At 50.2% G+C, this 14,873-nt stretch overlaps 2 protein-coding genes across 11 annotated transcripts in view; one reads left to right on the forward strand and one right to left on the reverse strand.

The window, feature by feature from the left end:
- Nucleotides 1-3,594: 3,594 nt before the first annotated feature.
- LOC139355573 (uncharacterized) lies at nucleotides 3,595-8,117 on the reverse strand. Its single transcript, XM_071067413.1, has 5 exons — nucleotides 8,074-8,117; nucleotides 7,705-7,873; nucleotides 7,497-7,583; nucleotides 6,890-7,246; nucleotides 3,595-6,474 (listed from the first exon to the last, which is right to left on the reverse strand). Exons 1-5 carry the CDS (start codon nucleotides 8,115-8,117, stop codon nucleotides 6,298-6,300), a joined length of 834 nt encoding a protein of 277 aa, XP_070923514.1. The 3' UTR covers nucleotides 3,595-6,297.
- LOC105492840 (ST3 beta-galactoside alpha-2,3-sialyltransferase 1) overlaps nucleotides 7,393-14,873 on the forward strand; it is a 115,628-nt gene continuing 108,147 nt past the window's right edge. For all 10 annotated transcript variants that reach the window (XR_011606719.1, XM_071067797.1, XM_071067800.1 and 7 more), the window contains exon 1: nucleotides 7,393-7,750. The gene's annotated coding sequence lies outside the window, so the exon portion shown is untranslated. The remainder of the gene's footprint in view (nucleotides 7,751-14,873) is intronic.

Raw genomic sequence — 14,873 nt, forward strand, 5'->3', positions numbered from 1 at the left:
ATGGCTTAGCATAGATTTCGGGTCTAAGACCATCAGGAGTGGCTTAATGACAGAGATACATTCCAAGAAAAGCGTCATTAGGCAATTTCATGGTTATGCAAACCTCACAGAGTTCACTGTAATACAGCCTCAGGCAGGACCTTCAGGATGTGTTCTAGGGAAAGGCACTCTTACCTTGGGGGATGGCAACTCCATGCATGTTACTGCCCTTAAAGACCTTCCTGTGGTTCAAGTGAAAGAGAGTGATATTGAAGACTGACGCTGTGTGGGCCTAAGCTGATGTGGGTATTTGTGTCTTAATTTTTAACAGAAAAGTTTAAAACGTAAATAAATAAATAATCTGTAAATAGAAAAAAAGCTTGTGAAATAAGGATATAAAGAAAATGTTTTTAGGCCAGGTGCAGTGGCTCATGCTTGTAATCCTAGCACTTTGAGAGGCTGAGGCGGGTGGATCACCTGAAATCAGGAGTTCAAGACCAGCCTGGCCAACATGGCAAAACCTTGACTCTACTAAAAATACAAAAATTAGCCAGTTGTGGTGGTGTACACCTATAATCCCAGCTACTTGGGAGGCTGAGGCAGGATAATCACTTGAACCTGGGGGACGGTTCAAGTGATTGAAGATGGCTCATCTCGCAGTGAGCCAAGATGATGCCACTGCACTCCAGCCTGGGCGAAGGAGCGAAACTCCATCACAGAAAAAAAAAAAAAAAAAAAAAGAAAGAAAGAAAATGAAAATATTTTTAGTGCAGCTGTTCAAAATGTTTTATTTTAAGCTAAGTATTATTATAAAAAAGTTAAAGTGTATACAGTATAAAAAGTAACAATAAGCTACAGTTAATTTACTATTGAAGAAAAACACATTTTTATAAATTCAGTGTAGCCCAAGTGTACAGTGTTCATAAAGTCTACAATAGTATATGGCAATGTCCTAGGCTTTCACATTCACTCACCACTCACTCACTGACTCAACCTAGAACGACTTCCAGTAACACATGCTCCACTTACGGTAAGTGGCCTATACAGGCATACTGGTTTTATCTTTTATGACGTTTTTCTATGGTACCTTTCCTATGTCTAGATACATTTAGATATATACCTACCATGGAGTGACGATTGCCTACAGTATTCAGTACAATAACATGCTGTACAGGTTTGCAGCCTTCGAGGAATGGGCTAAACCATATAGCCCAGGTGTGCAGTAGGTTTTACCATCTAGATTTGTGTAAGTACACTATGATGCTGACACAGGGATGGGGATGAAATTGCCTAACAACGCATTCCTCAGAATGTATCCCCATCACTAATAGACTCACAACTATGTCCATGGTGGTTTGCTTGGTTTGCTTCTTTTATCCTTTTTTTTTGTGTGTGTGTGCTTTGAAGCTCCAGCTCAAAGGGTGTTTTTTGAATCCTGGATTTGCTTGTAGGCAGATAATGCACCATGAACTTTCCTGTCTATTAGTGAAAACCTTTCAGTTTTGGTGCCAATGTTTTCAGACTTCTTAAGGAGCTTGTTGGAGCCTGAAAAAACTTCTGCTACACCCTTCGCTGTGAGTGTTCTTGGGAGTTCTTTTTTCCTTTCTCCTGCACTTTCTTTTCCTTTTACCTCTTCTTCAGCTATGCACTCCTATTCCAGTTCCAAAAGCAACCCATTAGTCAATTCCTCAGGAACTCCCTCTAGGAATTACTCAATGTCATCCTCATCCATACCCAGGTTAAAGTTGTTTGCCATCTCAACCACGGCCTTCTTGATTTTTGCAACTTCCTCATCCTTGGCAAATCCTTTGAAGTTATTGACAAACCTCTTGCGTGTCATCTTCCAGGTGCCATTCCTACAGTCCTTAGCGACATACTCCAAGCCTAAACAAGGTTCTTGATGCTGTTCAGAATTTCATCAGAGTCTTCTCAGTGTCTTCCTCCACTGCAGTATGGCACCGGGCAAAAGTCCTCCCTCCTCAGGTAGTAGAACTTAAAAGCTGCTATAACTCCTTGATCCATTGTGTGGATGAAAGAGGTGGTACCTGGAGGAAGAAATATCACTTTGATATTGGGATGAAGATCACCAGTAAAAAAGAGGACATGTGGGAGCATTATCAACAATAAGTAAAATCTTGAAAGATGGATCATTCTTCAAACAGTGCTTTTCCTTTCACTGGTACAGCAATGCAGGACAGCACCCTGGAAAAGGAGCTGCATCCACTATGACTTCTCACTACTCCTGTAGCCCACGAGCAGTATATGCTTAGTGCTATGCTTGAAGGCCCTGGGGTTCTCACTGGGCCAGATCACAAAGGATTTCAACTAGTAGCCTGTACCATTTCCCCCATGCAAGACTGTTACCCTGTCCATCAAAGCCTTGAAACCTGACATTGACTTGGCTTCCTTATAGATAAAAGTCATTTCAGGCATCCCTTTCCAGAATAAGGAGGTTTCATCCATATTGAAGATTTGCTCTGGCAAGTAAATTTCCTCCAGTCAGCTTATCTACAGTTTCCAAAAATTCTTCAGCTGCCTTCACATCAGCACTCACAGACTCACCACTCACTTTCATATTATATAATAAAGAATGATTCTTCAATCGTTTAAACCACCCAAAGCTAGCAGTAAATTCAGCATCCTAGTCAAATCCAGCCTTTTCTTTCAACATCACAAACTTTCTGTTTTGGCTGGGATCATCATGGGGCTGGGTGGGATACACTTGTGTGTCAGTCTAGTCTTCAATCTGGGTCATAGGAAATGTCTCTATATCTAGTATAGGCCCTTCTTAAATTGTTGATAGTCCCATTGCCTTCAATGAAGCAGATAGTTTCAACTTTTGTCACTTTGTTCTTCTTCTCCAAGATTGTAGCTACGATGGAATGCGACCTACCTGCCTGGCGAGCAATAACCATCACCAATTTTCCACCTCCGTGGTCTTTAATCACTTTTAATTTCATTTCCAGCTCAATCACTGATATGGTTTGGTTGTGTCCCCACCCAAATCTCATCTTGAATTGCTAGTTCCCATAATCCCCATGTGTCACGGGAAGGACAAGGTGGAGATAATTGAATCATAGGGGCAGTTTCCTCCATCCTGTTCTCATGATAGTGAGTTCTCATGAGATCTGGTTTTATAAGGGACTTCTCCCTTCACCGGGCACTCATTCTTTTCTCTCCTGCTGCCTTGTGAAGAAGGATGTGTTTGCTTCCCCATCGGTGGTGATTGTAAGTTTCCTGAGGCCTCCCAAGCCATGCTGAACTCTGAGTCTATTAAACCTCTTTCCTTTGTAAACTACCCAGTCTCAAGCATGTCCTTCTTAGCAGTGTGACAATGGACTAATACAATCACTTAATGTGGCTTCTCTTTGGCAACATTAGCCATAGATTCTGTATGCTTAGGGACCATGAGGAACAAAACAGCATGAGATTAAATCAAGCACAAGAGAAAATGATGCAATCAGGAAAAAATGAGATGAATAAGGCTACTGCCGGTATGACACAGAATACTGTTTTACAGTAAACTCTGGTTTTTATAAGCAGAAGCAGCACACTCTAAAATGATTGAAAGTATAGCACAGTAAATATATAAGCCTGTAACATAGCTGTTTATTATCATTATCAAGTATTATGTACTGTACATATTATGCTCGCCATACTGGCAGTGCAGTAAGTTTGTTTATACCACCATCACCACAAACACATGAGTAATGCGATGAGTTGACGTTATGCCAGCTACACCACTAGGTGACAGGAATTTATCGGTGCCATCACAGGGGACCACCGTCATATGTGCATTCCTTTGTTGACCAAAACGTCATTATGCAATGCACAACTGTACATGTGAAAAATGTAGCTGGGTTCTGCCAAATAGTTTTGCTACCTCAAATGTCTGCCAAGATTCTCAGAGTCAGGACCATGTCTCCTACATTCCCTCTAATGCAACATCTCCTGGAGGACTGTCCTTCTGGATAGTCATTCATGAGGTGGGCTCAGGCTGCCTGCGCAGTCCATTCAGTGTTGGATTGGTGATTCATGACTCTGTAGATGAGGCCTGTCAGTTAGATTCCTCTCCTGGAAAAACTAAAACACCTGGTGGAACCACAGTGGGAAGTGAAGCTGAAAAGATTGTTTCCACAATTGCCAGGATGCAGAAAGGCTGGGGCCATAAACATGCAGAAAACTTTAGAACAGACCCCAGGATTTAACAGAGAAAGCCTGTGGGCAGAGAGAGAACAGAGCAGAGAGGGGGAGGGCGGGCAGTGGTGGGGCCAGGAGGGAGACAGAGACACAGAGATGGGCTCTCTCTCCTTCCAGCTTGTTTTCAGCTTCATTCGGCACATCTTTACATTAAAACTCTTTTTTTCTAAGGAAACCTGAGTGAGTTCCTCACAGTCCCAAGAGCCCTAAGGAAAACACTGTCTGAAACACAAAACACCATGTGCTGTGCCCGCACCTCTGAACTCATCTCTCACAAGTGAGGCAGCCCTTTTCTTTTCTGCACAATCACCCAAATGGGATCAGAACCCATTAGGATCTTTCCACTCTGCTGTGCCAAGAAAGGGGGGTAGGGAAAGGATGAAATCAATTTCCTTAACCATCATTACTGAGAGCTTTGCTGGTGCTCCAAAAAGGTAGGAGGTGGCAGCATGCAGTAAATCAATGTCAGGGCTCCCCAGGGACCCGCTGTGCAGACACTCCCAGTAATGACTGTGACTCCTTGTTCTCTGGCAGGATGTGATGGGAGATACACTCAGGGTGACAAAGAGAAATGCATGCACACACTTCTGACATGCAACCCCTGGAAGGGGTCTTAAAAGGGGATGTTAAGAGTGCTACTTGCATGGAATGTCACAACTCAAAAAAAAAAAGGAGAGGGAGAGGCTGTCCCTGTTACCTGGGAAGAAACATAACAGAAAGAAAGTGGGGCTTTCAGAAAAGGCCTTGCCCAGGTTAACCCTTCAGAGATCGGCTAAAGATGCATCTGATGTACAACCTTTTATTCAAATAAGGTGGTGATTTATATGTGTTTCACCATAATGTCAATTAATAAGGAATTTCCATCTCACTATAGAGTCATCCAGGAGAACTTCCAAGACATGGTCCTGAAGCCTCCCTCCAACCCTGAGAATGTTGGTGGGCATTTGAGTTAGCAGAACTATTTGGCAGAACCCATACAATCTACACTATTCATATATATAGTCATGCATTGGATGACATTTCGGTCAATGATGGACCACATGCATATAAGACAGTGGTCTCACAATACACGAATGTAGCTGAAAAACTCCTGTGCCTAGTGACCAGAACATCAGCTCAATGCATTACTCATGTGTTTGTGGTGATGCTGGTATAAACAAAACTACTGCACTGCCAGTATTGCCCATATAATACGTACAGTAAGAACTCAGCTAAAACTGAGCTGCTTTTGGTTCTTGGCTGCAAAGTGAAACAGCTGGATGACCTGGGGCTCCTTACTTGCCAAATCTGATCTTTTTTCCATAGAATCTACTAGGATATACTAGTGTAGACTAATATAAGTATAGCATTTTCTATTTTTCAAATATGTTCCCATACATTATTTGATCTATACAATAAACAACACTTTTGTTATTTCATCCAAAAACTCTTTATTGGCCCAGATGATATTCCCAGCCAAAGCTAAAAGTCTGGTGCACGTTAGAAGCTCTTCCTTGCTGGAAGACGCTGCTGCTGGAGGGGACAGTAGCTGATGCAAGTAGAACTCTCTGCTCCCCTCCTCCCATGCATACAAGCAGTTTGTAGATGCAGTGAACACCTTGACCCGAGTTTCGGCAAGAGAAAAGCCCACAGGATGTGTCCAGGCAGACAGAAGGGCTCACCCCTTCTCTAGCACTCTATCAAAAACCAAGGGCGTCAGGCAAGAGGTCTCAGAGCAGGTCCAGAATCTCCTAAAAGGCTATTCATCTTTTCCTTTCCTTTCTAGTAGTTATTTTTCTCATTCTCTCTCCTCCTCCTTTTAAAAGCTGGTTTCTCTTCTACTTTTCTCATCCCTGAATATTTCTCCTTTTCTCTCCCAAGTCCCTGAAGTCTTCCCAAACACCCTAGCCCCCATCCTCTAGGGCAGGTCATCTTCCTGCCATGGGCGGGGACCTGGCACTGGAGAAACCCACCATCTACACGGTTGACTTACTACATGTCAAAGACAGTTCCAAAGGTTCTATGTGTACGAATTCACTAACTGATCACAACAGCTTTATCAGACAGACACTTCTTAGGTCGCTTCTCACAGATGAAGACACCGAGGCACAGAGCCACCTAGGCTGGGAGGTTCAGTCACTAGCCCAAGCTCACACATCCGTTGAGTGGCAGTGCAGGATTTGACCCAAGAAGTCTGGCCATGCGGGCCCTGGCCTGAATCCCTGTACTACAGCAGCCCTCTGATGAAACGAAGGCCGAGGGACTCTCCCCTTCCAATGCAAAAGGCTGATCACTCTCCAGCTGGAGCAAGGGGCGCTGGAAGGATGCAATGACCCTAAAGCCAAACTGTGCCAACTGTGCCTCTTTCCTCTAACATTCCTCCGAAAAGTTGCGAAAGAGGTAGTCTCAGTAAGCGGCTAAGAACCGTAAAACCAGATTTACATGACTTGTGTACAGCATTTAGCATGAAAGCCCTGCACTCTGCCATTCAGCAAAATAAGTCTCCACCGCCCCCGCTTCCCTGTAAAAAAGGGAGGGCTAAATAACTGCAAGCTTAATCCGCAAACCCCAAGCCCCAGCCGCAGCCTCCGCATCTGGAAGGAAAAAGCGGTGGCAGGTCGGGGCCGGGACCAGGGCCGGCCGCAGCGCCCGGCTCTGTGGCTCTGAACGAGGTTCTGGCCGCAAAAGTCCTCCAGCCCACGCTCCTCCCTTCCCCCTCCCTAAATCCCACCTCGAGTCCCGCGCCCTTAGAGGAAATGGGTGGCTCTGCCCGGTCGCCAGCAGGGGATCGGCCCCTTCTCCCCACCGTGCCCCCGACTCGAATTCTTCTGGGCACTGCCATCCTCTCGGTGAGTGCCCGTCTTCTTCCTGAAACGGACCCCAGTGGCTCCCGGCCCGCCCGGGCGCTCTTCCTTAGCCCCGCCAGCTTGAGGGCGGCGTCGGGGAGCGGGGGGCTCCTCTCGGGGCGCCGATCAGGTCCCCGCGCCGCCGCCGCCGCCTCCGGCGTCTCCCAGGCTCGGCCTCTCCCGAGCCCGCTGCGGTCCACGTGGCTTGGCAGAGCTAAATTCGGCTTGCAGGAAGCCCGGAGCTAGGGGAAAGCCGAGCCGGGGAAGGGGGGGGGGGGCGGGGCGGGGCCGAACAGAGGCTCCGGGTCGGGAGGGGCGGGCACTGGGCGGAGGAAGGGGAGGGCCGCGCGTAGGGGAGGCGCTGACTGGGCTCTGGAGCGCCCTGGCTCCCGGCCCCGGCCGGCCTGGAAAGGCGGCCCCTCCTTGGTCGCCCCGCCTTTCACTCCCGTTACACCCGGGGGAAGGTGTTCCCGAGCCCTCTCCCACCCTCACCCCGCCTCCTCGCTTCCCCGGCTCCAGCCTCCGCCGGCGGAACCCACTATGCCAGACAGTTTCGACACTTTGCAAAGACAAAGAGCCCTAGACCGGAGGGAGGAGGAGGAGGAGGAAGAAGAGGAGCGGAGAAAGAAGGAAGAGACGATGTGAGCTGGGAAGGGGGCGAGTGTCTGGGACACCCACACCCCTTTATTCTCCTCCGAACCCCCTCATGCCCAAATCCCGGAAACTCCAGCGTGTCTCCAGCCGTGGTGAGTGCGCGCGCGGAGGCGAACCCTGCTCGGGGTGCGCGGGGGCTGCGTCCGCCGGAGTTGGGGCTCGGGCAGTTTCCTGTGGATTCTCGGAGTGGAGGGTTGATTGTCTGGACCCGGGAACTGAAGGGATGGGGAGGGGACTAGGAGGGTGTGACTGCGGAGCTGGGACTGAAGACCCTAGGATTCATAGTGAGACTCCTTCCTTAGCCGCGGCGACCACCCGGGGCTTTGGGAGCGGAAGAAGGTCGGGGTGGAGGTTCGGGCTTAGGGGTCTTTGGCCGACACTGGAGGAGCTGCCTGGAGCTCTGCGGGGAACCTACGCCAAGTCCCGGGCAGCGATTCCCGAAAGCAACCCCAGTGACATTGCACCCGGCACCGGGCTGGAATCTCCCCCGCTGGGGCCGCCCGTGGGAGGAGATCTCGCTGGGTGGCCGGGCTCAGGCGCTCTCGAGCGGATTTGGGGTCACAGGCTGGGACACCGCGGAGGCCGCCAGTGTCTGGAGGAGCGGCCGTGGGACAGTATCCGGATCGAGTCCCCCAATCCGCTGCGAGCAGGCGAAGACCTGGGAGGGGGGTAGCGCCCCGCGGACGCCTTCAGCGCACACTGCTCCGGATCTGGGGGTGAAGTTGGCACCCGGGACAAGAGAGCTGAACGCGGCGTGGCGGACAGTGGGGGACGCGGGTGGGCCAAGGGGAGCACGGCCCAAGTAGTGTTAGTGGCAAACTCGAAACTCCGAATCCGCCCCAACCCCCTGAGGCGCCGCAGCTCCCGAGAAATAATATGACAAAAGTTAGCAACTTGCCTGTGTCTGTCGTGTATGTGACCTGCGTGGGGGCAGGGCCACCCCTTCTGGGAGCGCGCGGGGACGGACAGCGGTGACACTGGGGCGAGGCGCCCTGGTCAGGGTACAGTTAGTTTGAAATGGGGACGGTGGCGCAACTTTCCGCTCCTCCTTTCTCTGCGCGAGTGTTTAAGCGTGACCTTGCGGGAGGAAGCGCGGCTGAACTTGAGATGGGAGTTGAGCTTGCGCCCCGGCTTAGCACAGAGACTCCGGAGCGCGGCTTAGCACAGAGACTCCGGAGCGCGCCTTAGCCTGGCCTTGCAGCCAGGTCTCCCAGGAAGCGTGTGGGTATCGTCTGGCTTTGCTCGTTGTCTGGAGCTCCGACTCGCTCCTCCCTCCTACGCGAGGGTCCTCGCCGGCCGTACCACGAGCGGGGCTCGGTGGTGCGTTCCGCTAGGGGACACGTGCGCGCCCAGAAGCGCGCAAGGGGGTGGGGGTTGGGCAGGTCACTGCGTCCCGTGGGCCGGGCGAGTCCCGCAGAGGGAGACAGCCGTGACCCTGGGGGCAGTGACTGGCTCGCCGCGTCCCTGCATCAGGCATTCGCCCGGCTTTCTCGTGATTGTTTCCGGGCACCCCTGGCCTCTCCCGACTTCTCCCCCTCGCGGGTCCCCAAGCCCCGCAAGTTTGCGACGAGCTGGTTCTCCAGGGAGACAGCGAGCGCCCACCCCCGCTCTGCGGCTGGGTGTGTGTGGTGAGAGGAAGAGATAGGAGGAGGAGGCGAGGCCGACTCGCCAACGAGGAAAACGGGGTGAGAGGGGAGCCTGGTTTTCCAGTAGTCGCCAGGGCGCCTGGCACGTCGTAGGTGCTAACACTGTGTTCACTGACAAGGCCCCAAGGTGGAAGGTGCTGGCAGGGGCCGGGACGCCCCCTTCTTCCCTTCCAGTCTCTAAAATGGAGTTCAAATGTATCTGTCAAGCCCTTTGGGCTTCTAGACGTGCCTGGAGCACCTACTACGTGCGGGGCTCAACTTGCCTGTTCCTAGAAGCTGCGGGCGGAGCCTCCTGGTTTTCTTTCCCGGGTGCTGCCCAAGCGCCCGGAGGCTTCGAAAAGGCAAGGTGCACTGCCCCCTGCCGGCTGCTGTGGAAACTGCCGCTTGTCTCTGCGGTGGGGAAGGGGCGCCCAGTGCTGGAGTCCCTCACAGTGCCTTCCCCCACCTCCCCTTCCTGCCCCAAACATTAGGACCCCTGCCGGCTGTTTTCTGAAATCCCATGATTGGCTGAAATGACTGACAGAGTTTACCACTCCGTGCCCCCCCGCCTCTGCAAATGTCTGGGTACAGCATGCGGTCTCTTCTGGTCTCCAGTCTCTCTTACTTTGGTCACCAGACTTAACCTCTCGGCGTCTCAGTTTCCATATCTGCAAAATGAGGCCAATAATACATTCTCCAAAATACGTTCTGCAGAATAGACAGCGTGTGGCTATAATACATGTAATTAAGTGAATGTGTGTATATATAGGTAGTTCATACTCTATATGTGTGTATGTGTATACCTTGACTTCAGGTCTAGGGGAAAAAGTTCCATCGTACGCTTTTTGCTAAATAAAGAATGAATAGAGTGCTCCTTCTCCTGCCTTTTCAAAATCCCACAAACCGTGAAATTTGCCTTCCCTGCATTTTTCTGGATCGGCATTTGCTGTTTGGGGTGCGATTGGGCAAGGCCAGGGCCTGGGCTTGAGCAGGGCCTTGGTCGCCTACCTCCCTGGCTGGGAGGCCACAGCACCCCACCCAGGGTGAGAGAGAAAAACAGGAAGTGTTGCTAGAAGTGATGGCAGAGGGTTTCTTAGGGGGTATGGAGTCTGTTCCTCGAAGCTCTGCAACAGCAGGCGGAAACTGCCTTCTGAGCAGCCTTCCTGATGACTATGGACAGGGCTGTGCTGCCCCACTTCCCTGGTGGCACTCACAGAATTGGCTGTCACTGATCTGGAAGCCTTTCTTATGGGGATGAAGTCGTCTGTGAGCTTGACAGGAAGGAGTCCTTCTGGGTCCTGGGTCTTTGGGGCTGAGGTAGATCTCTGTCTCCCCTCCCCACCAAGCAGCCCCCAAGCCAGGACACCACCCAAAGGCAGGCAGTTGACATTGCCCAAGGAGGAGCCCTCTCCCATGTGTGACTCTGAGCCTTCTGATCAGTTAACCTTGCTTGAGTCAGTTCCTGTGTAGAAGGTTGCTGACTCAAAGGGTTTATATTTGGGTAGAGCTTTGGCCAGGGATCTAAACATTAACTCTCACTCTAGGCCCCTCCTACATCACAAAAAGCAACCAGGAAAGCAAAAAATAAAATCCACCAGTCATCTTGTAAAGCTTTCCAGTGAGTTCTGCATGCCTGTGTGCACACACTCCACAGGCCGATGGAAGAGGTGGCCCGGTCACAAAGAATTCTAGAATAAGACTTACATGCAGTTTCGTTCAGCTGTGTAGCCTGTGTGGAAACTTCAGCATCCCTGCTGGCACACCTGAGGAGCTGAGAGCTCTCTTCTGCTCTAATTTGGTCACAGGAGCCCAGACTGGGGCCCCGTGAGAGCCTGCATTTGAGTTCCAGTGGCAGCGCTGAGTTACTTTGCAACTCGGGTCTGGGTCTTAGTTTCACTCTCAAAATGAGAGGCTTGGCTGGGCGCACTGGCTCATGCCTGTAATCCCAGCACTTTGAGAGGCCGAGGTGGATGGATCATTTGAGATCAGAAGTTTGAGACCAGCTGGCCAACATGATGAAACCCTGCCTCTAATAAAAATACAAAAATTAGCCAGGCATAGTGGTGGGTGCCTGTAGTCCCAGCTACTCAGGAGGCTGAGGCAGGAGAATCGTTTGAACCCGGGAGGTGGAGATTGCAGTGAGCCGAGATCGTGCCATGGCACTCCAGCCTGGGCAACAGAGCGAGACTCCATCTCAAAAAAAAACCAAAAAAACCCCAAAAAAACGAAGCTTTAGAGTTCTGCTGCCCGTCACTGTGGGTCCATTAAAAGCTTCTCTTTGTGAAGACAGCCACCACCTCATTTATGTTTGCTTCAGCCAGCATCACCCTCAAAACCCTCCTGGTATCACAGACAGCCCTGGCTTGGGGCAGCTGGACTGTCTACTACCCCATGCCAAGGGCATCTCCCTTCTCAAAGAATGGCCAGGACCATTCAGAGCCCACACCCCCTTGGCAAAGTCATTTTCTAGCAGTTCTCAACACTAGATTTTTGAAAGGAGTCTCAGAAGTTTCAGACTCTGAGGTCTGAAACCTGACAGAGCCAGGGTGCCATTTGTGGGGGCTCCCAAATTGGTGCATATTGCAGAAAGAACCCCAGTAATCTCACCAGCGCCTGTTTTGCTTCCCATCTACAAGCTGAACATGACCTTAGAAATCGCTTTGGTCAACCCTTTTGCTTTAATGCAAAAATATTGAGGCTCAGAGGGGAAGTCAATGAACTGTAAAATCTGGGGTTTTATTGTTTATTTGGTCTTGTTATTGGTGGTGGTTGGGTTTTGATTTCATTTGAGCCAACATTTACTGGGAACTTATTACCTTCCAGGAGCACCATGCAAAATGCTGAGATACAGAGAGGAAAGAATACTCGGTCCTTGTTCCTTGCTGTCCCAGAGATCACAGTGCCCTGGGGAGGGGGACAAGGACATACCCAGTCAGGCTGCATGTAGAAATACACAGGTGCTAAGCAAAATGGGAACGGAGAAGGGAAAGGGTCCCTCCACTTTGAGGGACCCACAGAAGGGTGTTCTAGAGATGGATGAGTCAGACTGCAAAAGAGCAAAGGTATCTTCTTAAATACATTCAATATCAAAGCGTCATGTACCCTGTGTGTGCAAAATAATAATAATAATAAAGTAAAATAAATAGCAGATTGGCTGTAATCCTGTTCCACATGGTTCTGAAGAGGTAAGGGAATTGGGAATTTTAGAGGTTCAATGCTTTGGCCTCTTTTCCCTCCGTAGGTCCTGATCTCTGGTTGGTTTGTGTGGGAGGAATTGTTGCCTCGCAGCCAGGCTGCAAGTTTCTACACCACGAGAGCCTCCAAGTGTTGGAATGCCCGTGTATAAAACAGAGAGTGGCTGCTTTGCATTTGCCTTAAAAAAAAAAAAAAAAAAAAAAAGAACTTAGTGCTTTATTTTTAATGCTCGTCCGTGTACTTTATCTCAGATTTTCATAGCTGATTTGGGAGGGTGAGTTTAAATGGCATGGCGGGTGGCAGGTAGGAGAAAGCGCCCAGGTTTTCAGGGGGACGCTACTATCCAGGCTGGCTGGGTGAGCTGGAGCAAGTCCCTGCGTTTCCGTGAGCCAGGTTTGAGGTGCATGTGGGTGATCGCCCCCTGCAATGCAGGGGATGCAGGGGACGCCAGGAGGATTAAGGGAGAGGATTCTTGTGGGAGAGTTGTGTGTGCAGGAGTCCCAGAGCCTCCCTGACTCCAGTTGCATTAAGTCTATGTATAAGAGAAAGTGATCGCATGGGGCACTCCTCAGGACAGAGCCTGTGGGAAATGGAGGAGTTGACTGAAGGCAGGAAGTTCTGGAAAACGCCTGGAAAAGCACTTTTGAAGTAGGAGGAGGCTGATTTTAAGGTAAGATGGTTTGTGAATGATCCGCCTGGAAGCAGCAAGGCCTAATGACTGTGTTGGGGCAGCACACTCCTCTCGTTCCTATGGGTTATGTCAAACTTCTGGCTTCTTTGTCCCTAGGGCAGGACACAGAATTACTCGTTAGCCAGAGCCCTGGCCTAAGAAGCCACCCAAAGCACTGTTACCAGAAGCAGGGACACACGAGGGAGGTGGGGGGTAGCATAAGGTGGTTGAGGTGCCCAGCATCATGAACCCTGGCCACCTGGCGGGAGCCCTTCCTGTGTGGCCTGGCTGGCCAGCAGGGATGGGACTTGTGTCAAAGTTCAAGGCACCTGCAGTGGATGCTATTGTGGTTCCCACCTGGGACAACTGTTAGAGAGGGCTCTGCAGTTGAGGTGTTTTCCAAAGAGTCAGGGGAATTCCTGCAGGGAAACTGCTGGCCAAGGACACAGAACTCCTGGGCCCTGGCCCTGTCCCATCTGCTCCAGGCTGGGGACCTTGGGCACATTGTTTAACCTCTTTGACCCTCTGTTTCCTCAGCTGAGAGATGGTAGTATAAATTCCCACTCCCTCTATTACAGGAGAGTTAGGAGGACCCCACAAAATGAAGCACAGGAACCTGCCTTGTTGATAAGAATTTTAGCAGCATCTACTTTTCATAGTTTAATGTATACCCAGTAGTGCCAAGTATTTTGAACATCTTATCATTCTGGGGTTCGGCAGGAAGCATTGAATGGAGGGTCTGAATAAAGGTGTGCCTACAGAGATGGTGCCCTGGTTCAGAGAAGTCAGCAAGGGATGCTCTAGCACCTGGGCCCAGTTACCACCCCCAGGAGAAGTGGCATGGTGGGGAATGGGCTAGGGGAACCAGGAGAGCATCGCAGTAGTTGCCAGAAGCCTCTGGAAGAGAGAGACCACAGGCCCCCTCCTCAACTTGGCAGGACAGGAGCCAGGCAGACCAACCCTGCAACCTTGCTCTCCTCTGGCCTGCCCTGTGCAATTCTGTGGCACCAAGATCTGAGCCTACCCAACGGCCAAAGGCAGGGAGCTCCTTGATGGAGCCCCACAGGTCAGGACAAGGTGGAGGTGGATTAGGAGCAGGCCTGGAGGGCAGATTGAGGAGACACACACACACACACACACACACATACAGAGCTGTCATCTCATTTGAATCTGCAACAGCCGGGGGTGGAGAGGGGGTAGTCACAAGATTACCAGTTGGCAGGTAGGATGCCCAGGAACTGGAAGGTAACCCCCTTGCCTAAGGTCACACAGCTGGTGGGAGCCCACATTTTAACACATTGTATCTTATCAGCCCTAGTAAAGTAAGAACATCCGTTGTAAGACATTGTGAAGACCTTTAAATTGTTATCAGTAGCATCTTAATAAGAAGCATAATAGTTTAAGTGTTAAGGTTTGCCTGGGTTTCAATCAGAGGTTTATTACTTCATGATCGAATTACTGACCTTTTCTATGTCTCAGCTTCCTCTTCTGTCATGAGGTCACACTTTGTACAGTTGATGTGAAAACTAAACAGGTTTATTCAGTAAAGGTCTCTCAACAAATGTTAGTTTTGATTCCTGAGAAGGTCAAGATTTAGACAGGGTGGTGTGGGGGTGAGTGGTACTCCAACATGGCCTTTTAACCTATTCAGCATTCACATAATATGATTTGAATATTTGTAGGTTAAAAGTTTCTTTCTTCCAATTATTCTGACGATGTTTGGAT

Source organism: Macaca nemestrina, chromosome 8, assembly GCF_043159975.1.
Source record: "Macaca nemestrina isolate mMacNem1 chromosome 8, mMacNem.hap1, whole genome shotgun sequence".
Lineage (NCBI taxonomy): Eukaryota > Metazoa > Chordata > Mammalia > Primates > Cercopithecidae > Macaca > Macaca nemestrina.